The sequence below is a fragment of the Monodelphis domestica genome, chromosome 7, assembly GCF_027887165.1.
Source record: "Monodelphis domestica isolate mMonDom1 chromosome 7, mMonDom1.pri, whole genome shotgun sequence".
Taxonomy (NCBI): domain Eukaryota; kingdom Metazoa; phylum Chordata; class Mammalia; order Didelphimorphia; family Didelphidae; genus Monodelphis; species Monodelphis domestica.
The window spans coordinates 197975524-198001128 of record NC_077233.1 but is presented as its reverse complement, the minus strand read 5'-3'; the positions used below and the strand labels follow the sequence as shown (position 1 = coordinate 198001128).

Below are 25605 nucleotides of genomic sequence, written 5' to 3'. Positions count from 1 at the left end.
CTGGTTTTTGTTGTTGTTGTTGTTGCCTTTCTTTGACTCTGCAGTGCTTAGAACAATGCATAAAAACATAGTAGGAGTTTAATAAATCCTAGTTGGTTGACACTAAAATGAAAATAATAACATGTGTATACAGTAACTTAATTGGTTGTTCCAAGGACAGCTTTTTTCAAGTTCTAAGTTCTATTACATAGTCCTCAAAAGGACCAATTAGATTTCATACATGAGAAATATGGATGAAGAACTACAAATGATGGTCTTTCAATGTACTGGAAATATCATGCAACATCCTGGAAAAAATGATATATGTTTATGAGTCAAGATAAGTCAACAAACATTTATTACGTTGCTATGTATCATGCGTTGAATTAAGAGCTGCAGATGCAAAGAAATGAAACAAAAATCTCTACTCTCAAGTAGTTTATTCAAGTAGTTCAATCCATTGGGAGAAATGACAGGCAAACAACATATAAGTAGGATAAATTGAGGGTGATCTCAGAGGGAAACTGCTAGTATTAAAGGTGAAAATAGCTGAAAATTGAAGGAAGTCAATAAGCAGAGATGTGAAGAAGAGGAATTCCAAGTATGGACAACAGTCAGTGAAAATGCCTAGAGTTGTGAATTGAGTATATCATATGACAAACAAGGATGCCAATGTCACTGAAGACAGTTGGAAGCTAGTTATGAATATATTTCCCCAAAAAGGAACCTTTAAAGTATAAGGTTTCTACTTAGAATGTGTAAGAATGAGAGGGAAAAGTTTCCTGATACATGATAAACTCTTGATTTCAAAAATATTCAGAAACAAATGCAAGACTATTAGTGGTCAAATGGATAAATATGTTAATGGCCTTTTCTTTTACAAAAAGAAGTACAAAATATTCTGTCTTTGGTGGAATGAGAATGCATTCTAAGCTGAATGGAAGAGAATGAGCCTAAGAATCTTTCTGAAGTTAAAATGATAATGAACAAAGCTATTTAGTTCTTTCATAAATGTTTTCATCTTCAATTGAAGCATGCAGCTTGGTTAATAAGGGTCCAACCACATATGGGCTGCCTCATACTTTTGGAAAGAGGGCATGATGTTCTATTTGGAGGGGGTCTGTTTTTATTTTTATTTTTTTGAAAATTTTATTTAGTCAATTTAGAACATTTTTCCTTGGTTACAAGAATCATATTCTTTCCCTCCCTCCCCTCACCCCACCCCTTCACATAGCTGATGCACAATTCAACTGAGTTTTATATGTGTCCTTGATCAAAACCTATTTCTGTGTTGTTGGTGTTTGCACTAGGGTGATCATTTGGAGTCTGTATCCCCAATCATATCCCCATTAATCAAGCAGTTGTTTTTCTTCTATGTTTCTACTCCCACAGTTTTTCCTCTGAATGTGGATAGTGTTCTTTCTCATAGATCCCTCCAAGTTGTTTTGGATCACAGCACTGCCACTAATGGAGAAGTCCATTACATTCTATTGTACCACTGTGTAACAGTCTATGTATATAATGTCCTCCTGGTTCTTCTCCTCTCACTCTGCATCAGTTCCTGGAGGTTGTTCCAGTCTCTATGGAATTCCTCCACTTTATTATTCCTTTGAGCACAATAGTATACCATCACCAACATATACCACAATTTGTTCAGCCATTCCGCAACTGAAGGGCATCCCCTCATTTTCCAATTTTTTGCCACCACAAAGAGAGCAACTATGAATATTCTTGTACAAGTCTTTTTCCTTATTACCTCTTTGGTATATAAACCCCCAATAGTACTATGGCTGGATCAAAGGGCAGAATAGTCTTTTACTATCCTTTGGGCATAGTTCCAAATTGCCCTCCAGAATGGTTGTATTAATTCACAACTCCACCAGCAATGCATTAATGTCCCAACTTGGCCACATCCCCTCCAGCAATCATTAATTTCCTTTACTGTCATGTTAGCCAATCTTTTAGATGTGAGTTGATACCTCAGAGTTGTTTTGATTTGCATTGCTCTGATTATAAAAGATTTAGAACACTTTTTCATGTGCTTATTGATGGTTTTGATTTCTTTATATGAAAATTGCCTATTCATGTCCCTTGCCCATTTATCAACTGGGAAATGGCTTGATTCTTTCTATGATTGATTTATGTCTTTATAAATATGAGTAATTAGACCTTTCTCAAAGGTGTTTTTTATGAAGATTTTTTTTCTCAATTTGTTGCTTCCCTTGTAATTTTGGTTGTACTGGTTTTGTTTGTACAAAAAGTTTTTAATTTAATGTAATCAAAATTGTTTATTTTACATTTTGTAACTTTTTTAACTCTTGCTTGGTCTTAAAATCTTTCCTTTCTCAAAGATCTGACATGTATACTATTCTGTGTTCACCTAATTTACTTATAGTTTCCTTCTTTACATTCCAGTCATTCATTCATCCATTCTGAGTTTATCTTGGTTAGGGTATAAGATGTTGATCCAAACCCAATCTCTCCCATACTGCCTTCCAATTTTCCAAGATTTTATCAAATAGTGGATTTTTGTCCCAAAAGCTGGGATATTTGAGTTTATTATAGATTGTCTTGCTGAGGTCACTTACCCCAAGTCTCTTCCACTGATCCTCCTTTCTGTCTCTTAGTACCATATTGTTTTGATGACCACTGCTTTAGAGTGTAGTTTGAGATCTGGTACTGCTAGGCCACCTTCCTTCATATTTTTTCATTATTTCTCTAGTTATCCTTGATATTTTGTTCTTCCAAATGAACTGTGTTGTGGTTTTTCTAATTCAGTAAAAAAAAAAGTTTTTTGTTAGTTCGATGGGTATGGCACTAATTAAGTAAATTATTTGGGTAAGATTGTCATTTTTATTATGTTAGCTCATCCTACCCATGAGCAATTAATGATTTTCCAATTATTTACATCAAGTTTCAACTTTTGGAGAGTGTTTTGTAGTTGTGTTCATATAGTTCCTGTGTTTGTTTTGGCAGATAGATTCCTAAGTATTTTATATTGTCTAAGGTGATCTTAAATGGAATTTCTCTTTCTAATAAATGCTGATGGCATGTGTTGGAAATATATAGAAATGTTGATGACTTCTGTGGGTCTATTTTGTATCCTGCAACTTTGCTAAAGTTGTTGATTATTTCCACTAGCTTTTTAGTTGATTCTCTAGGATTCTCTAAGTAGACCATCATATCATCCGCTGCCTATTTTATTAGCTTCAGTTTCTTTTTCTTCTCTAATAGCTACTGCTAGTGTTTCTAGTACAATGTTAAATAATAGAGGAGATAATGGGCATCCTTGTTTCACTCCTGATCTTATTGGGAAGGCTTCTAGTTTATCCCCATTGCAGATGATGTTTGCTGATGGTTTTAGATATATAATGTTTATTATTTTTAGGAAAGGCCCTTCTATTTCTATACTTTCTAGTGTTTTCAATAGGAATGAGTATTGTATTTTGTCAAAGGTTTTTTCTGCATCAATTGACATAATCATGTGATTTTTATTGGTTTTCTTGTTGATATGGTCAATTATGTGAATGGTTTTCCTAATATTGAACCATTCTTTCATTCCTGGTATAAATCCCACCTGATCATAATGAATAACCCTTGTAATCACTTGCTGGAGTCTTTTTGCTAGTATTTTATTTCAGATTTTTTGCAACTATGTTCATTAGGAAGATTGGTCTATAGTTTTCTTTCTCTGTTTTTTACCTGCCTGGCTTTGGAATCAGTACCATATTTATGTCATAAAAGGAATTTGGTAGAACTCCTTCTTTGCTTATTCTGTCAAATAGTTTTGTATAATATTGGGGTTAGTTGTTCTTTGAATGTTTGATAGAATTCATTTGTGAATCTATCTGGTCCTGGGGATTTTTTTCTTAGGAGGTTCTTTGATGGTTTGTTCAATTTCTTCTTCTGATATGGAGTTGTTTTGGTTTTCTTCTTACCTTTTTAAATTTGATTGACCAGTACTTTGTCTATTTTATGTTTTTTTTAAAGTATCAGTTTCTAGTCTTATTTATTAAATCAATAGTTCTTTGACTTACAGTTTTATTAATTTCTCCTTTAATTTTTAGGATCTCTAATTTAGTTTTCATATAAGGAGTTTTAATTTGTTCACTTTCTAGTTTTTTTAATTTGCATGCCAAATTCATTGACCTCTGACCTCCCTAACTTGTTAATATATGAACTCAAGGATATAAATTTCCCCCTAAGTACTGCTTTGACTGCATCCCATAGATTTTGAAAGGATGTCTCATCATTTTCATTTTCTTCAATGAAATTATGAATTGCTTCTATGGCTTCTTCTCTAACCAATTTTGGAGAATGGTATTTAATTTCAAATTAATTTTTTATTTTCCTCTCCATGTACCCTTACTAATTATTATTTTATTGCATTGTGATCTGAAAAGATTGCATCTATTATTTCTGCTCTTTTCCACTTTTTTATAATGTTTTTATGCCCTACTACATGGTCAATCTTTGTGAATGTACCATGTGATGCTGAAAAGAAAGTGTATTCCTTTTTGTCCTTTTTATTTTTCTCCACATATCTACTAACTCTAATTTTTCCAAGATTTTATTCACTTCTCTTACCTCTTTCTTATTTATTTTTTTTGTTTGATTTATCTAGTTCTGATAAAGGAAGGTTCATATCTCCCACTAGTATAGTTTTTTATCTATTTTATCTTTGAGCTCCACTAGTTTCTCCTTTAGAAATTTGGATGCTATGCCAATTGATGCATACAAGTTGAGTACTGATACATCCTCATTGCCTATACTGCCTTTTATCAGTATGTAATTACCTTCCCTATATTTTTTAATGAGATTTATTTTTACTTTGGCTTTGTCAGATATCTTGATTGCAACTCCTGCCTTCTTTTTCTCAGTTGTTGCCCAATAGATTTTGCTCCATCTTCTCTTGTAGACAACATATGGTAGGATTTGGGTTTCTAATCCACTCTGCTATTTGCTTCCATTTTATGGGTGATTTCATCCCATTCACATTCAGAGTTATGATAACTAGCTATATATTTCCCAACATTTTAATTTCCACTCCTAGTCCTGCCCTTTCTTCTTTCACTATTTCCTTCTATACCAGTGTTTTGTTTTTAATCAGTCCCCTTAATTCCCAACCTTATTTTCTTCCCTTTGTACACCCCCTCTCCATTCTTATTCTCTGCCTATTTTCTTTACAGTCTTTTTAAACTACCCCCATCCTTTCCCTCCCTTGTATTGCTTCCCTCCCCAGAAATCCATTTGTTACCTTCTACTTCTCTATAGGCTGTGAATCAGTTCTCTGCCCCAATGGATCTCATTGTTCTTTCCTCTTTGAGTCAATTTCAATGCATGTAATAATTAAATAGTTCCTATCTCCAACCTCTTTATCCTTCCAGTATATTGGTGTTCTCCCCCACTCCCTCCATATGCTTCTTTATGATATATAAATTTACCCAATTTTGTTTTTTTCCCATTTCTCTTAGTATTAACCTCTTTTTATTATTTCTAGTTATATATATATATAAATACACACACACACACGCACACACACACATACATATATGTATGTCTTGGCATTTCATCCTATACAGTTTGTCACTGTTCCTTCTAAGAATAATTCATCTAGCTACCCAGGTGATAATGACAGTTTTTAAGAGTTAGAAATAATCTCTTTTCTTCTAAGGATAGAAATCATTTTAATTTATTGGATCCCTTAAAAAATTTTTTCTTTGTTTTTTATCCTTTCTTAATTATCTTTTGGTCATTCTCATGAGTTCTTTGTTTGGTCATCAAATTTTCTGTTCAAGTCTGTTCTTTTCTTTATGAATGTTTGGAAGTCTTTTTTAAAAAAAATCCTTTGTACACCACCTCTCCATTCTTACAATACTATATATTGTACAAATACAATACTGTGTATTGGTTCCAAGGCAGCAGACTGGTAAGGGCTAGGCAATGGAGGTTAAATGACTTGCCCAGGGTCACACAGGTGAGAAGTGTCTGAGGCCAGATTTGAACCTGGGAACTCCTGCCTCTAGGCCTGACTCTCAATCCATTGGGAGGTCTTCTATTTTATTAAATGACCATACTTTCCCCTGAGAGAATGTAGTCAGTTTTGCTGGGTAGTTGATTCTTGGTTGTAGACCTACTTCCCTTACTTTCTAGAATATCATATTCCATACCTTTGGTCCTTCAGTGTAGATGCAGCCAGATCCTGTGTTATCCTAACTGTGGTTCCATGGTATCTGAATAACTACTTCTTAGCAGCTTGTAATATTTTTTTCCTTGGTCTGGTAGTTCTTGAATTTGACTATAACATTCCTGAGTGTTGTCAGTTGGGGATTAAGTATAGCAGGTGATATGTGGATTCTTTCAATCTCCAGTTTTCCCTCTTGCTCTAGAATGTCAGAGAATTTTTCTTGGATAATTTCCTGTATAATGATATCCAGGCTTTTTCTTTTGTTATGATCTTCCAGTAATCCAATGATTCTTAAATTGTCTCTCCTGGACCTTTTTTCTAGATCTTCCATTTTGTATATGAAGTGTTTCATATTTTCCTCAATTTTTTCATTCTTTTGATTTTTGTTTTATACTTTTCTTCTGCCTTATGAAGTTGTTTACTTCTAGTTTCTGGATTCTAGTTTTTAAAGACTGAATTTCATCCCTGGCTTTTTGGTCATCCTTCTCTTTCTGGTCTGATTTTCTTTGGAGATTATCTTTCATCTTCTTTGCCTCATCTTTCATCTCCTTTGCTTCATTTTCAAGCTGATTAATTTTGGATTTCAAGACACTATTTTCTGTTTCTAGATTACTTATTTTGCTTTTTAAGTTCTTTTCCCAGTTGTCTCCAGCCTCTCTTAATTGTTTTTTGAATTATATTTTGAGTTCTTCTATAGCCTTTGTCCAATTCACTGGGGTTTCTGTGTTTTTGTTTGGTGTTCCTTGATCCTCCTTTATTCCATTTGCTCTTTGTTCATCTCCTGGATAGAAGCTGTCAACTGCTTTTTTCTTTTTCTGTTGTTTACTCATTTTTCCCTCTACTTTCCCTCCTCTCATTATGTGCTGCATCTGTGGGTTTAGGCTGTTCTGTCCTGAAGGGGCTTCTTCTCTTTTCTGCTGATTTATCTGGTTAGTCAGATCTTCCCTGGCTAACAGCAGAAGATGAAAAGTAGCTGGTCTTACCACCCTGTTGTCAAGATTGTTGCCTGTAGTTTGTTGTAGCTTTGCCCTTGGAGCTTAGTCAGCAAGACTCTAAGATCAGTCTGTGGGGGAGAGGTGTTGGAGCTTGAGCTTCCCTGCCCTCTGAAGGCTTCTTATCTGCCCTATTGATGAGATTGAACTAGGGTAGAGGAGTTGGTCTGCAAAGATGGATGATCCCTGAGGCCAATACCTCTGGAAAGGTGGGGGGGCAAGATGGAGCATCTTGGCTGCAACTAGGCTGCTCACTATGAGCTTCTCCTCCAGCTGCCTCTATGTTGCCTGTGTTCTAATCCTTGAGCCTGGTGCAGCTTTGCCAGCAAGTTGCTCCCTCTGGACTAGTGTCCTTGCCTGCCCAGAGATTCCAGCCACCAGTGGAGGCTCAGAGCTGTATGTGAGGGAGGGGTCCCGGGGCCTTCCTTATTCCTTCCCCTTAAACTCATGTGTTCTAGAATTCAAGCTTTGGGGGTGGGAGCACCTTTTAAGTTTGGTCCAGGAGGAGGGTTCCCTAACTATGTTCTGTTGTTAGATTTGGTTTTTGGTCCCCTTGAAGCATTTTGTTTTTGATTTGTGAGGAAGGGTTTATGGAGGTCTGAACTGTTGTTGTATCTAAGCCAACATCTTGACTCCATGATGTTCTATTTTCATAGCAAAATTATTTCAGTTGCAATGTCCATTTCCTTATTAGATTTTAGATGAATAAAAAAACCTGAGCTCAGTGGAGTAAAACTGATAAATGGTATGATGATACAAATTATCCTGCCCATGGTTCTCTGTATTTTTCTGTGAATGGACCCTAAAATGATATTTGGAAAAGTCCATGACAATAAAAACTAATATAGTGGTAGTCTCTTGGTGACCGAGAATGACAATTGTCTTTGTGCATTATCATCTATTCATATACGATATACTAAATAGTTGCCAAAAACTCTAATACAGAAAGGAGAATCATTTGAATTTTTAGGGAGAGCAAAGACCAACTGAAAAGTGGGGTTCAAGGAATCATACTGGTTGGGTCTACTTAAGATGAAGAAAGTGAGGTTTATAGAAGTTAAATGAATCACCTAAGCTATTAAGTGGAAGAACCAGGACTTGTACTAGAACTCTTAATCCAGAGTTGTTTTCACTAAATGACTTTTATTTTGCTAGATTCTGAATACCTCTAACTCAAGTAGGTTTTGATTCCTCTGTCTATAGGATAGTTTTCTTGAAGCTGGAAGAACAACCAGAAAACTAGTAATCATTGCTAAGAAAAAAAAAAATTGCCATTGAGTCCAAATGTAGACTCAGATACTAGCCATGTGACCCTTGCAAATTCATTTAATCTGTTTATCTCAGTTTCCAGATCTGTAATATGGGAAAAATAATAGCACTTACCTCCCATGGTGCTTTTGAGGGTCAAATAAGATAATAATTATAAAGTGTCCAGCACAGGGCTTGACATATGTAAGAATTATATAAATGCTAGCTATTATTATTATGATATAAGACTCAAATGAGACAATGCACAAAAAGTGCTTGGCAAACATCTTCTATATGAATTTGAGTTATTATTATTAATAAGTAATATGTGTTGATTTAGATACTGAACCTATGATATCATTGGCCTAGGGAACTCCCAGGTGAGGAAATTCCCTCCATGAATGAGTCATCACTGCCTGTAATCTTGAAGAGTTGTCTGAAGCCCTGAGAGTCTAAATAATTTGCCCATGGTAACATATGTGTCAGAGGCAGGTCTTAAATCCAAGTCTTCTTAGCTCTGAGGCCAGTCTCTTTTTTTTAATGCCAAGCTACCTTTATATTTGTTATCATGTTTTACATGCATTACATATAAAGCTGAATATCTGTATTAACTGACAGATACAAACTTCCTTAAATTGGTTCTTTTTTGGCCAAAGAAAAAACCATTCCTGAAATACTGATTTGGGTTCTTAAAGATAAGAAGCTTTTTCTTGTCCTGATCCCTCAACTTCCAACCCAGTTTTATCTCAAAACAACAGTTGCTATACCTCTATTTTTTAATCCCTTATTTCCTGTCTTAGTAACAACTCTAAAACAGAAGGGCAAGGGCTAGACAAATGGGGTTAAGCAATTTGTCCAGGGTCAGACAGTCAGGGAATATCTTAGGGCAGATTTGAATCCAGGTCTTTCTGACTCCAGATCTGGAGCTCTATCCAGCTGTACCAGCTCCTCTACCATTATTTTTAAGCACCCTCAATGTACAAATTAACTTTTATCAGCAATCTGTAGTTCCCAAAGAGCAGTAATGGGGGGGGGAGTTAATTTTTATAAATAACTCTCAGCTGTTGCTTAATCCATAATTAGGGGCCATTCCCAAATCTAGAATGTTTTGAGGCAGCTCTTGCATTTACAAGGGAAGCCCTTATGTTTCTGTGGCTAAAATGATTTCCAGAATTTCTTCAATTATATAATCTCGAGTTAATTCATTCAGCAGGTATTCTGCTTCACTTAAAAATAAACTGACTCAACATAACTCTGAAATGAAATTCAAATGAAAATCTCTGAGAATTGCAGGGTGCCATAATTCAGTGGTTCTGATAAAAAATGAAGAATCTTGATCAGGAAATGAAATTAACCTTTTTTTCTCCTACATCCAAGGAATGAATTATTCACAGAGAGCCCCAAAAAGGTTTAGATTGTGTTGATAATCTTTCCTGGTTATTCAATAATTAGTTTGCATTCTGAGACATATCTGTCCTGAATAGCGCTTTCAGAAGCACCAGTGATGTTCTCACTAAACTGAGCATATATTGCCTAATTCCTCAGATTTATTGTAGTCTTTGTTTTTATTGGCCTCAAGTCAAAAAGAAGTCTCCTGAAAATGGTTCTCCCCACACATTAGGTTTTCATGGACTCTTCTTTATGGAACTCATAAAGATATTCTTTTCTAGAAAAAAAATTGTAAAGAAGAGAGTGAAGCTACATGGCAGCAGTAGAAAGAATATGAGATTTGGAATTAAAAGGTCTTGATTCAAATCCCAAATGACCTTGGCAAATCTCTTAAACTCCTTAGGCCTCAGGTTTTTATCTATAAAATTAGGGAGTTGAACAAGATTATCTCTATGGACTTCTTCTGTCCAGAATATTTTGTCCTATGATATTTATTTTAAGTCAGAGAAGACCTACAGAACATTTTGTATTTCCACTCCTTTGGGAAAATTTTCTGAGATCTCAAGGCCACAAATGGTGGCTTAGAAAATGTATTCCACCTTTAGAGATTGTACTTCCTTGGGAAGTTTTACCTTGTCTACAAGTGTGGGCATTTTCCAAAAAGCCTAAAACTTCATACTCAGACAGACTGCTTCTAATCAATTATTACCTATAGGGCAAATCATTCATTCTCTCTGTACCTGAGATTTTTTAACTTTAAAATGAATAATGTTGTACTAAATAACTGCTGAGGTTTCTTCCAGCTTTAGACCTAAAATGCTCATGATGCATAAAGAAATTACTCTCTCACCATAAGCCATAAAATGCAAAGTCACCCTTCTCAGAGCCCTATAAGCTTTCTCAGTTTGTTATTTAACCTCTCAGTTGTTGTTCTATCATTGCAGTCATGTATGATTCTTTGTGACTCCATTTGGAGTTTGCTTGGCCTAGTTACTGGAACAGTTTGCCATTTCCTTCTCCAGCTCATTTTATAGATGAGAAAACTGAGGCAAACAAAGTTAAATGACTTGCCCAGGATCACAAAGCTAGTATCTGAGACTGGATTTTAATCCAGGACCTGTAGTTTATCCACTATACCACCAGATCTCCCTAACCTCTCAGTATTCTTGGTAAATCTCCAAGATAATATTTTTAGAAGGTTTGTCTACATTGTCAGAGGGTATTTCTACCCTAGAACTCCACAAACAAACAAACAAAAAAAAAAATCAAAGAGACAAAGAATTACTAATCAGGAAATAATTTGTTTCTGGACATATTAGAAATATTTTAGGTAAGATATAATTGTGATATTTGGCACTGCCATTTGTTACTGACCAGTGCTTCATCCTAGAGTATTCATTAACAAAAGCTCTTAACTTTGTTACCAAAAACATACATAGAACTCAAATATTTTCTTATCTCACGATTATCATAATCCTAGACCATCAAAGCCTTATTGCTTATGGAACTAGAATCAAAGAATTTTAGTGTAAGAAAGTACCTCAGCTGTTATCTGATCCGTGCCTTAGCAGGAATCTCCTTTCCAATAACCCAAGTGGTCATTCAGTCTCCACTTAAAAATCATAAAGGATAGAAAAAATCAGGATTCTCTAACCTCCAGTCATCTTGTCAGTATATTCCAATTTTGGACAGCTCTCATTGTCGGGAAGGTTTTTCTCTCAGACTCAATTCTACCTTACTCCAGTTTCCATCAATTATCTCCTGTTCTGTTCTTTGAAGAAAAAAAGAAATGTCAAAATCCTTTTTCATGTAATATCTCTATAGGTACTTGAAGACAGGTCTCCTATTCCCCCAAATCATCTATTCTCCAGATTAAGCATCTCTAGTTTCTTCAACTCCTCTTCATATACTGGCATCCTTGCTATTCATCATAGAAGACTCTCCATCCAAAGGTTATGAGCATTTTCACTAGCTGTTTCCTATACCTAGAATACTTTTCCTCCTCAACTCTATCTTCTGACTTTCTTCCTTGGCCTCCTTCAAGCCTCAGTTAAAATTCCCCCTCCTGTAAGAAATCTTTCCTGATTCCCCCTTAAAATAATTCCTTTCAGTTTAGATTATCTCCAAATTATCCTGAATATACTATTTGTATATAGTTGTTTTCATATTTTCCCCCATAAACAGTGTACTCCTTAGGAGCAGAGATTATCTTTTGTCCTACTTTTTATCTCTAGCTCTTAGCTCGGTGCCTAGCACCCAAAACTTGCTTAATAATTGACTGCTGTACTTTCACCCTCCCACAAGAGTATTCCAGATTGTCAGTGATGGGTATTGTTGATTGAAACCAATCTTCCTATGTTATAAATTTTTTAAATAGTAGGAATAAAAAGTACAGAAATGCAAAATTCAAAAGTTAACATAGTGAGGGCAGTGTACAACATGAGCTTTTGCTTTTTTGAAGCTCACATGAAAGGTACTGCAGATTGGTTGAAGGTATGTCTATGTGATGAAAAACATTAGATCCAAAAAAGGATGATTGATTTGCTCATGTTAATTGCCAGTTCCAACTACAGCATAAGCAATCTGTTCAACCAAGAGAATTTTCCATATTTCAGGAAATCATTGTGACAAATACATTGGCAGAAAATCAACTGGTAATTTCTTAATGTCTGCACTGGCCCTCATCCCAAGTAAAACATTTAATTAAATATGTCATTCAAATTAGTACATTCTATCATAAGGAAGGGAGTTATCCCAACAAAATAGCAGTGCTAGAAAAGCTTGTACTTCCCATTGATTCAGATTACCTGTAAGGAAGGAAATGGAAATTCTTATCTGAGAGCCACCATGGGATTATCCCAAAGTCACCATGGGATTATTCCAATTTTGCAAAGATTGAACTATCCTCAAATGTGACCATATATATTTTGTTCAAATCAGTTCTTCATATTTTTTCTTTCCATTATAGACAAGTCTAAAATTTCTTAACCAGATTATAAACCCTTAAAACTAAAGATGACAGAAATCACATCTTGTTTATCTTTTGATCTCTTCCTGGTCCTAGAACAGGGCTTTAGACACACACACACACACACACACACACACACACACACACACACACACATCAAATTAAAAGTACCATCAGGAAATCTCTTATAATGACAACTTTAAGCACTAAAAAAGAGCTGGTTGATTGGCAACATTGCAACATATCAAATCTTCCTCTAAAAGAAACTTGTGATAATAATATTTTGGACGACTAGTTAATCTTCAAGGTAGTTTTCAAATAAGAACTGGCTCAATACTCACAAGAATTTGAAGGAGAAGAAATATCTTTCTCCATTAAAAGATACTATCAAAGCAGTGGATTGTCTTTCCTTCCACTAAAAGAAAAAAGAAAAGAAAAAAATTGAGAAAATTTTCCCTAATAATCATTATAACTAAAATTTTAAATGCCATTTGGAGGACTAAACCTACTATATATAATATATTTAAAATTCAACTAATATTTATTTAAACATCTACTATGATTAGGGTATTATATTAGTTTCTGTCAGTGCCAAGATGAAAAACAGCATAGTTCCTCCCTTCCAGAAACATATAGTCTGCTAGAGGGGTACAGTATGGACAAAAACATAACATGATGAAAAGTAGATTATGGCTGGAAAGGATATCCAGTCCAACTGTGTCCTTTTACAAGTGAGGAAAAATAATGACCAGGGAACCCAAGTAATTTGCTCAAGGTGACACAGTTAAGGTCCAGATTGGACCACAAGTGCTCCAACTCTTTAATTGCATGTGGAAAAATAAGAGATATCTTCTTTGAAGGGGAGGCACCTGGTCCTTATCTTGAATGTTTTCTGCAAACAGGAGCATCCACTTAGATGGCTATTATTGTAGGAGTCCAGGTCAGAAATGATGAGAGTATGGGCTAAAATAATGACAGCATGAATGTAGAGGATAGAAGAGATGTTAAGATAAAACTTTACATAAGCTATCAAATGATTAGATATAAGAAATAAGGGAAGGTAATTTTGGGATTTTGAGTCTGGGTAAATATGAGAATAGTGGTGATTTTAACAAAAATAAGTTAAGAAGCTAGCAACGTTGAGTTCAGACTTGGATATATCCAAGTATCAATATGGAAGTATCAATAGTGTATCACAACAGATATATTCAACAGCTATTTGGAAATTCAGAAATGAACTCAAGAAAAGATTAAAACCAACTATTTAGACCTGATAATCATCTTCACAGAAGTTATTATTAAACCATAAAAGAGAATAAGATGTCAAGAAAAAGAATGTAGCTAGAAAAAAATTTAAGGGGTGGAGGAGAGGGCCCTAGGAGATACCTATTCTTATAGGGTGAGAGGAGGAAGATTAAATGAATGAAATCAGTCAAAGAGGTAGCAGAAAAAAAGTACCAACAAAGTCCATATTTTTATGTGATTTGAATCTTGCACCATACCCACAGAACCCACAAAAAAAAAAAAACAACACCAATTTGCCACTCCTTACAAAATATTGGTTTGGAGAAAAAGATATTGGAAATTGTCTCTTCCAGCACTGAAAAAAAAAAACCAGGTCTTGGTACTTTGAGACTGATGGTGCATGCATTATGAATTGTAATTTTTGGGGGGGGTACTATAGCAAGGAACCACAATTAACATTCCATTCTTCAAAATCAAACATAAAACTATTATTTTCTAAGTTGGAAACTTATCAGCCCTTGGGACAAGACAATAATTTCTTTTTTCATTTCTAAAATTTAGCAAAAAAATAGAATAAACTATTTCAGCTTGGAGGATATGTATTAATAGTATTATGGATACACTGTAGTCTTTTTAGCTACCTCTTTTGCATGACAAACAAGTTTTCTTTTTACTTCCTTCTTTCACTTTTTGTTTTTCAGACATTTCACTAAGAATGCTAAGAGTGGTTCTAAGCTGAACAAAAAGCAAAATGCCAAATATGCAGTGACCAGGGGTGTCTAGGGCTGAGGTGGGGAGTAGCCCCAGGGGTTCATCTATGTAAAGGAACTCCTGGTGCAAGAATTCCGTTTACCAGTAGAGATCAGCTACCTGCTTATAATCTTTCATTTTAGAGTACTACAAAAGAGTACAAATTGGTTTGCCCATGTTCACATAGCCAATATGTATTAAATATTTTTGGACTTGAACATCCTTACTTGAATATTCCTTACTCAAAGACCAGGACATACTACCTAGAAAACCTTGGCAGAACCATATATCTTCCTTGGCCTTCAGCTCCCTCATCTATGAAATGAGAGACTTGAACCAGATAACCATTGAGGTCCCTTCCAGCTCAAGATTCTTTGATCCTCTGGCTTCTCTCTCCACTAGACCATGGTCCCTCTCAGACTAGCTATATAACCTAAAAAATAATTTTTTTTTTAGTTATATCCAACTCTTTGTGGCCCAATGGACTTTGGATTTTTTCCATGAGATTTTCTTGGCAAAGATACTGGAGTAATTTGCCATTTCCTTTTCTAGTGTGTCCCCATTTTACAGATAAAGATCTGAAACAAATACCATTAAGTAACTTGCCTAAGATCACATAGCTAGTTAATGTCTGAAGCTAAATTTGAATTCAGATCTTCCTGACTCCAGGTCCAGCTCTCTATCTAGTGCACCTCCTTGATATCTTAATCTTGTCAGTAATAGCCATTAAAGTATGAAGCAGCAAGGTGCCTTAGTAGTTGTGTGATTCTAGAAAGTCACTTCACCTTTGCTTACTTTAGTTTCTTCAGCTGTAAAATGGGTATGTTCTAAGGTTTAAATCAGATAATATTTTTGAAGTGCTTTGGGCAGTGTCTGGCACAAAGGAGACATTTAGTAAATGTTTATTGCCTGTTCTTATTACCATGCCCAGCCTAACCCAGATAAAACAGATGTTGAAGCTAAGATCCCATGAAACCCTCTGATGTATTTCAACAAACATTTATTGAACACATGCTATACACCCAATGCTCCATTAGGCATTGTAGAATACACAAGGGAAGTCTGTGGCATGTAATTTCTAATTGTTGAGTATCACTGTCAGACTACCTAGAAAGACTCCAATCAAATCATTTTTAAAAATGGAATCAACCAGGACAATTCATTATGATTTTAATCATAGTGATAACTCAATAATCTTATCAATTGCTTAGCAAGCCACCTACAATAGCTAAATTACCATTCAACTGAAATTACCTTCTCTGAAGTTACCATTGTTCTCTTAACTGACAAATCTAATGACCTTTTTTTAACCAAAGGTCATCTTTCTTGACTTACCTGAAGTCTTTGACTCTATTGATCACCATCTCCTCAGTAATTTTTCATGATGTCACTCTCTCCTGATTCTCCTCCTTCCTGTGTAACCATTTCTTCTCATTCTCCTTCACTGAGTTTTCATGCATGTCATGCAACTAACAATGAGTATCCTCAAGACTCTACCATGGAACCTCTTTTCTTCTCCTAATGTACTTCATCCCGTTAATCTCAGCATTCCCATAGGTTTACTTATTACCTTTATGCAGTTGACTCCCACATCTATATAGTCAGTTTTAATCTCTCTCCTAAAAACAATTCCTACACCACCAACTATTTTTTTAATATCTCAAGCTCAACATGTCTAAAACAGAAATCATTAACTTTTCCTGCCCCCAAACCTTCCCCTCTTCCTAATGTTTCTATTACTTCCCATAGTTTGCAATTGTTCCTGTCACCCAAGCTCACTACCCTAGTGTCATTGTTTATTTCTCACTCTCACTCAACCCACAATGCAATCTCTTTTCCAATCTTCTTCATACCATTGCATCCTCTTCCAAATATGTGTCATTTTTCTCCATCCTTACATAGCCACCATCATAGAATAGACCTCGGTCACCTTTGACGTGGGCCATATTGCAGTTAGCCTTCTAATGGGTCTTCTTGTATCAAATCCCTTCCTAATTCAGGCTATCCTCTACTTAGTTGTCAATGTGATTTTCCTGAAGCTCATAAGCTCCATTGGTGTCTTGTTCCTTCAGGATAAAATATAAAAATCTCTTTGCCATTTGGAGTTCTTCATAATCTGGATCTTCTTCCCTTTCCATCCTTCTTATGCCATACTCCCTTCCATACACTCTGGATTCCAGCTTCGGAGGTTTATTACATCTTCATAAAAGACATTCCCTCTCCCAAATCATTTTATTTGTGCTTTCTTTCTCTCTGCCTAAAATATTTTCTTCTCATCTACACTTTTTTGTTTCCTTGAAAATGATGCCTGCTTTCTGCAGGAGGCATTTCTCAGTCCTTCTTGCTGGTAAGGTTTCTCTCTGAGATTACAGATATCCACTCCCCATCACAATTTTCCCCATCCTGGTTTCAATATATCATGGGCTGGCATAAGAAATTAAATGGGAATTTGGAGGGGGAGGCGGTTGTAGAATGTGCAGACAACATATGATGGCCAGTAGATGACACAGAAAAAGTTTTAAAACTAGATAGCCTATGAGCAAATACTAAACCTAAATTTTACAGTAGATACTGAAAATGTCCAGTGAAAGAAAAAGAAAAAAAACTTGGAATTCTCAGACCATATTGGATATCTGTAGACCCTGGTTTTTGTGACCTGCAGCATTCACATTAAAGTCAGTTTTGCTCAAATCTTCACCCCATTCTTTTTCTTTTTAATGTGCTTAATATCTATTGTGACCGTAGGCAAGTCTCCTCATATAATAATAAATAATAGTTAACATTTATTCAGTGCTTAGTATGTACTAGGCATTGTGCTAAATACTTTACCAATTTCACTTGATCCTCACAATAAATTGGGAGATATGTACTATTATTATCATCCTCATAAGAGGAAACTGTGACCAACAAGTTAAGTGACTTTCCCAGGGTTATACAGCTAGTAAATGTCTGAGGTCAAATTTGAACTCAGGTCTTCTTAACTCCAGGTCCAACACTATCTGCTGAGCCTCCTATCTGCCTTATCATCTTTTAGGTCTTCAATTTCCTTATCTGTAAAATAAGGGTGTTATAATACTAGAAGATCTCAGAGGCTAAAACTGATATTCTCATGTTTTAAGTAAAATTTGACTTATTAACTCTTTGTTTTTTATTTTTACCATTAGTCCAGTGCTTTATGAAAGGGCTATAATCCCCCCTTTTTTTTTCAGTAGTCATCCATAATTATTCTGTAGAAAGACTGGGCATTCCTTAACTGACACCAAGGCTAAGACAGTTGGTCTCTCTAGTGTGGATATTCAGGTAGCAACTAAAGAGTCAGCTTTAAAAATGTTTCCTGAGTAGTTTATCTCTTCAGATTCTAAGCCCTCCCCAAAGCTTGGGAACTACAGTTTATATTACTTTTTCATTTGTTTTGTCTTTGTTTCTTTTGGTATGCTGGTTTTGCGTTCTTTTTTTCCCCTCTTCTTTTCCTTTTTTAATACAGGAATCGGCCAAGGAGTTCCAGTCGTGGCCCTCATTGTGGAAGGAGGACCAAATGTAATTTCCATTGTTTTGGAGTACCTTCGAGACACTCCGCCCGTTCCTGTGGTTGTCTGTGATGGGAGTGGACGGGCATCTGACATCTTGGCATTTGGGCATAAATATTCAGAAGAAGGAGGGTAGGTAATTCATTAAGACACATGCCAGATTAAGTTGTTTTTTTCCATGCACAGATTGATTTTGAGCCCTGGGACCTAGTAGGTTCATTAAATTTTTTCTTGGCTATCTCAGTCTATCCTCAATTAATTCTGATGGAAAAATCTGGAGGCCACATAAGTGCCACGGCATTCATTAGGAATATATTTTACATGTCCATTGGAAAGTAAAATCTCATGCAAATTATGTTATATGGTTCTAAAAGTAGTCAGAGAAACTAAGGTGGGAATCATACGCAAATATAACCTCCATTTTTTCCCTTCTATTTGTTTTTTTTTCCTTTTCCTATAGTGAGAAGAGAGAACTAGAGCTAGAGGTAGACAAGTTAGGTGGCCTCCATGGCCACAATATGCAGGGAAGGGAAGCAAAGGTCACTTGTTAATATTACTTCTTATAAGTATATAGGATATCTCAAAAGTGTTTAAGCTTATAAAACCTAAAACTCCCATAAGACTTTTGAGGCACTGTGTACTTGTCATGCCAGAGGTCTCCATTTTCTGTGACATGTAATTTTATTTCATTAGAAGAAGGTCAATGTGTTAAATGAAATCTTAAAGCCTATATGAGTTTCCACTTTTCAAACCTAACAAGGATAAAGAGACGCCTTGTCCCAGCTCTGTGGTCCAGCATTAGATAGTGTCATGGAGTTGAATGTTTATCAGCTCTCTCTTTTGCTAGTCTTAGATACGTCATATTCCTTCAGCTCCTCTGTTGTCCAAAAACTCATTACCCAAACCCAGCTCCAATTCATCCCTAGAGACAGTGTAGTGAGAAAAAAAGAACATGACCCTTGGAATCACAGGATCTAGTTCAAGTCTAGTCCTTGAAACTACCTTTATGACCTTGGGCACTTTTACTTATCCTGAAAATGAGGAGATTAAGCTAGATATCCTCCAATGCCCCAGCTAGTTCTAGGTCTATGATCATATCCAAATCTGACCTCCGCTCCAAAAAGGTTTTCTTCCCTCCAGAATTCACTATTTGGAATTCCATGATCTTGTCGTCCCTACTCTATCACTGGGTGAGCCAAGTCAAATTGCCTTAAAACTCAGTTTTGTCTTTATATATAATGGGGATAATAATACTTACACTACCTACCTCAGGAGGTTATTTTGTGGAAGAGCTTGATAAGTCATGCAGTGTTTGGTCAGCTCCATCATGGAATATGAAGTTCTTTTGATTAATCTGGGAATGCTGAGCAGAAATTATTTAGGTATTGATCAGATTAAAGGAATTCACAGTAAGGTGTGAATGGTTCTTAATCCTACCAGATGCATTTTTATTTCATAAGAATAGCCAACTGATGAAATTAATATCTAATTGGTAGAATATGAAAGGAAGATTTTTTTTAATATAAAAAGGCTTTACCAGTTGAAACTGACTCTGTCTCTTCCCACTCCACTTCTCATCTAGAACTGGCTCTACCACCTTATTCTACTATTAACCAGACAGACCATGTAGAACAAAAATTGTAGCAACAAGCCATTCATCCATGGAAGAAGGGTTAGACTTATTCTGGTTGACTCCAGAGGACAAAATTAAGAGTAATGGGAGTAGCAAAGAAACATATTTAGGCTTTCACTGAGGAACAAAAGATCAGTCAATAGAGTTGTCCAAAAGTTAAAATGAGATGCCCTGAAAAATAGTGGGTTCCCTTTTAATAGAAGTCTTTAAGCAAAGGCTGACCATTCAGTTATATTGTAATATTTTTTTCATCAAGGGTTGAATTATATGGCCCTGGAAACCCTTTCTAGTCTGAGATCTCATAATCTTTCAAAAAGCATTTATTATTAGTCTACTATGTACTGTGGATACAAAAGGCAAAGTGAAACCTCTGCTCTCAAGGAGCTTATGTTCTCTAAAGGGATCCCCAGCCTACTTCTTTCTTTCCCTTTGCTAGCATCTCCTCATTCATGGGACTTGGCAAAACATAAAATCCCTTAGTGGAAAAATGAATTGTTCTAGAAACTGTAATAGATGATATTTTGAGGGTATATATTGATGGATACTAGATAACTAATGGATCAGGTAGTTATCTTCTTTTTGCCTAACCTCCTCCTCTTTTCCTCCCTCTTCAGAAGCCTTTCAGCTTCCCCTTGCCCCTTCTTCAGTCTCCCTCAAGTCACTCAGTGTGAACTATGAGGTTTCAATGAAATAGTTCTTAATCTTCTTTGGGAAAACAGGATAAGGGTGGAGGATAAGGTAAGAGGAGTGGGATATCCCTATTCTCTACAGTGAGTGTTGGATTGGAGGATATTGAGAGAAATGGCAATTTAGTCACTAGTATGAAACAGAGCCAGTCAGAGAGAGCTATAAGGACAATTGTCCTACTTCTTCTTCTTTCAAATCAGCCAGGCCACCTCCAACTTGATTATTTCAAGTCCCAGAGATAAAACCAGCTTTTTGCTTCAGTTACCACCATCAGCCAAAGATCCAAAGACTTCAAATCCAGTCAAGCAGTTGACTCTTGCCTTTAACTGTTTCCCAGTCACATTCCAAATGGAATCTACATTTGATTGGCAGATGATCAATCTCCAGCTTTTTGTCCTTTGCATTCATGCCTCTTCCACAAAACTCCACAACTAGAAGTAACAAATCAGACAGTGCAAGTGATTTACTATATTTTTTCCAAAAAAGAATAAATCAAGTTATAATTGTAGAAGGTCATAGATAACCTGAAGAACTTCCACAGTAAGGAGAGGAGAAGATGAGGGTTTCAGGACAGTATACCAGTTTGCTTACACATTTAATTTATATTCAGTTTAGTCTCTTCTCTGATAGACTACTTTACACCTAGGAAGGTTGCCCTGTCAATTAGATAGCATTTTTTATGCATCTGCTATGTGCCAGGCACTGTGCTAAAGACAAAGAATATAAAGAAAGATTAAAAAAAAACAGTCCCTGACTTCAGGGAGCTCATTGTCTAATTGGAAAAACAGCATTCAAACAACTATATACAAATAAGATACATAGGCAGAATAAATGAGGGATACTCTCAGAGGAAAGGTACTAAGATCAAGGCATCTTGAAGAAGATGCGATTTGAAGCCCTAAGATATTCCATCTATACTGACCAAATATGGACCTTTACTTAATCTAAACTAGCTTTCAAAGATATTTGTCTTTGTAGGGTCCTATTTACTTCTGTTCCCTTTGGCTTAGAAGCAACAAAGTCATCTGATTTCTGTAAGGCAGTAAAGAAATCATACAGAATGTATCAAAGATATTCTTTAGGCTACATTTCCTACCCAGCCTGGGTAGATCTAAATCATTCATACTTATTGAAATAAACAGTAAAGTGGCTTCCAAAAAGCTCAGTTTTCTCTTGGGCACTGAGTAGAGCTGTCATGGGACATTTCCAAATGCCAAAGAAATCGATAAAATTTTAAAACCTGGTGCAGGTTGTTCTGCTCTGTACTGCAATTTATTCCTTGCTCTATGTCAGACTTTGTATATTTTGAATTTCAAAGTTTCTAGCAATGGAATTCTTCCAATTTTCCTCTGTAGCACAGTACATGGAATCTTTGAGCTGAAAAGGCTTTAGAGGTCAACTGTTCTGTATATAACAGCCAGGAAAAAAAGTAACATAACAAAGATCTGTTCTGTTCTATCTTGAGAAAAGTTGTACAAAAATATGACATATTGGAAATTTGCTTTTCCCCTTGCTCCCCGAAAGCTACTGCCTCAGAGAAGTTCTTTTTTTCCTCTTGCCTTTCTCCATTCATAAAGAAATAACTAGGTTGATTTGGAGTTCAGCTATGAATGTTCATTCCTCTCCTGCCTTGGGTTTTTTGTTTTCAAAGCTAATTACAAATGGATTATAATGAAATGAAGTTAGAATTTTATGATATGGACTATCTGGGCAGCTGCCAGATTTGATCCAATGCATTTAATCAGATAAGAACAGCTTCACAAATTCAACAAATTTTAAAAAGTCATTCTACTAAAAGATTTTTATTCAGTACAAACAGGTTCTTCCATACTGAAAAAAAAAAGTTGAGAGATCCAGAATCTATTTGCTGGGGAGAGTTTCTTCTTAGATTTCATAGAATTTTTCCATATTTGCAAAACAAATAATTAGAAATACTTCAAAAACATCATCTTCATCATTATTAAGAAGTATATATTTATATACATATATTTAAAGAACAGAATAAGGTGATGTCTGTATTTATCCTCTAAAAAAAAAAAGACCAAGTCCAGGATTCGTTTTAAATCAGGAAATAATTTCAGCATTTTGTAAAGTAAACATAATCTTATATTTAGTTGCATTTTTCCTTTCTTACCCAGTTGTTTCAGCTTTGAAAATGTTCTTTCATCTGACCCACTCTTAGAAATGGTGGTACCTTGTGTCTTGAATGATTTTTTCAAAATACAGTGAAAATCTCACGATTTAGAGTAGCAGTAATTTTACATGTGGAAGAAGATAAGCTAGACAAAAAGGATTTTCATTAGATATTTTAATACAGAGAAATTTGTTCCCTCTCCTTTCCACCCAGCTGGGGAAACAAAAGGGAAAATATCCTTGTTACAAATATACACGGTCAAGTAAAACAAATTTCGTCATCAACCATGTTAGATAGATAGGTAGAAATGATATAAATACATATATGGAGAGATCATTTTGCATCCAAAATCCATCACCTCTCTAGTATAGAGGTGGCTAGCATACTTCATCATTGGTCTTCTGGAATCCTGAATCTGGAGTCAATGAATTTATCACAGCTTTGGCAGCTTTCAGAAGGTGTTTGTTTTCACAGAATTTTCTTGTTTTATAAATTATTCTCCTAGTTTTGCTCATTTCATTCTTCATCAGTTTACACAAGTTTCTAAAACTGTTCCTTTTTTAATAATATTGATGAAATGGGATAAATTGTTTTTCTGGCTCTGTTCACTCTGTATTGGGTTACAGAAGTCTTTCCATGTTTCTTTGAAGTCATGCATTTCCTCATTTCTTACAATACATATGCATATAGAAATACTTATCACATCACATATCAGTTATCACATGAAGCACATATTATATATTATATGTAACACATACATTAGCATGTATTCTTATATAATACATTGTTATATTTGCTATGTTAATGAATTATAGCTTACAGTATTCATTACATTCATATATCAAAATGTGTACATTTATTTATTAACAGAATTTTCCCCAAAGATTCTCTTCATGAAAATTTGCCTTTCTGGGCTGAATCACAATTTTACATTTGAAATTCCAGTGGCAATTCAAATACCATATAATTAAATCTGAGAATTCATTCTTTTTGGGAACAGGAAATGACAATGATGAAACATTGTCCACTTTAACATTTTTGTTTATGGATCATTGATTTTGAGCTGGACGGGCTCTCAGAGGTCATGTTTTCCTCCCCCTCATTTTACAGTCAAAGAAATTGAGGTACAGAGTGAATAACAGTTAGCCAAGAATATACAGGTAATAAATAGATGAGGAGAGATTTGAAGCTATATCCTCTTCTGATTTTGAATCAAGCACTTTCACCACTGCAATCAATCAGCAAATAATTATTTAGCATCCATTATACTGTGGTAGGCCCTGTGTATACAAAGACAGCAGTGAAACAGTGCCTGATCTGGGCAAAGAGGGAGCAGACAACATGTACATATACAGGTATATAAAAATAGTTGTATAATAATTTTGAAAGCAAGGCATTGTAATCTCAGGATTTCATGTAGAAGGTAGCATATGAACTAAACCTTGGCAGAAATTTAAGGATTATTAGGAGGGTGTAATTTGTTCTTTTGACAGTTTAATTAATACTAGAATCATACTTATACTGTATAATTCTTTGGTATTTTTAACATTTGTGATTTTCACTTTTGCCTTTGATTATCTTGAAACTATTACCAAGAATATAAATTTGAGGGAGTAAACAAGAATAAATGATTTTGGAAATAAATTGTAGTGAGAAAAACTAGAAATCTTTAAAAGCTGAGATTGAATCTGAGAAAGACAAACTTTCACAATTCAGATACAGTCTTTCATAAGACAAACTGATTTATAAGGTTCACATGAAATTATCAGTTAATTCCAGAAGACTTTTTCTTTATTCCTTTCCATTCTGCTTTTGGCCTTATCATAATATCAGAGAAATCAACAAACTCCATCTTTTCTCTATAGACAAAAACAATTTCCAACACAAAACTGAATTGTTTGATGCTCCTGCTTCAGAATTTTTAATGAATCACAAAGTAACCACAAGTCATTCGACATGACTATATTTCACTATTTCATTAACATTGTCAAACTGTCCTTTTAGAAATTTAAGTCAACACTATACTTAATAAATGTATTAATATGACCCAAGAGACAATTTATGTATGATAGCCATCCTTACCAAAAATACACACGGCTTTTTATTTTCTTTTGGTAATAGCACAATTTAGTGCCTGATTACTTTCTTACCACTTTGAACACAAGGGATTCCTTTATTTTGCTTTCAAAAGGCAAATTGATTAGCAAAAACATTATGTATGTTATAGCCCTTCAAAAATCACTTTTAGTAACTCTTTTTAGCTGTAGACCCCACAGAAAAATGGGGAAGAGAAGAAAAAAATTCCAGCTAGTCCCAAATTCTTTCCTCAGTAAACAAGCACAATGAAAAATTGCAATTTGTGTGAAATGAATCTGTGAAATAAAATATATTCTTTGAGTATATTCTGCAGAAAGTATGCAGGCTTTATTTTAATGTATATTTTATCTTATTTATTTTAATCCAAATATTTTATGTGTCTGTGTGTGTATGCATAAAGTCCATTTATGCTCATTTCTGAGTCTGTACCCATCACTGGAGTTACCTGGATTTCTACTTTGCTTTCTCAAATATGTAGGATCTTGGGATCAGAGATTCAAACTTATAAGGGACCTTAAATATTATCTAATTCAAGTTTATTATTTACTATTATCTAATTCAATATCTAACTCAGTTTACAAATGATTTCAGTGACTTGCCTTAGGCAACAAAAGTAGTATGCAAAATTTCTTCTAAAAACTTTGCTCAGTCCTCTGTTGTTAGTGAAGTCTTCCTTCAAGTGTTGCTTCTAGATCATACTTTAGGCAGGTCATGTAACCTCTCAGTACCCTCTCAGGACTCAGGTCATACCAACCTTCCTTGTTTTGCG

General features: G+C 35.1%; 1 protein-coding gene across 8 annotated transcripts in view; it reads left to right on the top strand.

Moving 5' to 3' along the window:
* Positions 1 to 25605, top strand: part of TRPM3 (transient receptor potential cation channel subfamily M member 3) — a 722593-nt gene that overhangs the window by 452120 nt on the left and 244868 nt on the right. For all 8 annotated transcript variants that reach the window (XM_056804169.1, XM_056804172.1, XM_056804170.1 and 5 more), the window contains exon 7: positions 18243 to 18417. In XM_056804169.1, the coding sequence (XP_056660147.1) occupies positions 18243 to 18417 (175 nt within the window). The remainder of the gene's footprint in view (positions 1 to 18242; positions 18418 to 25605) is intronic.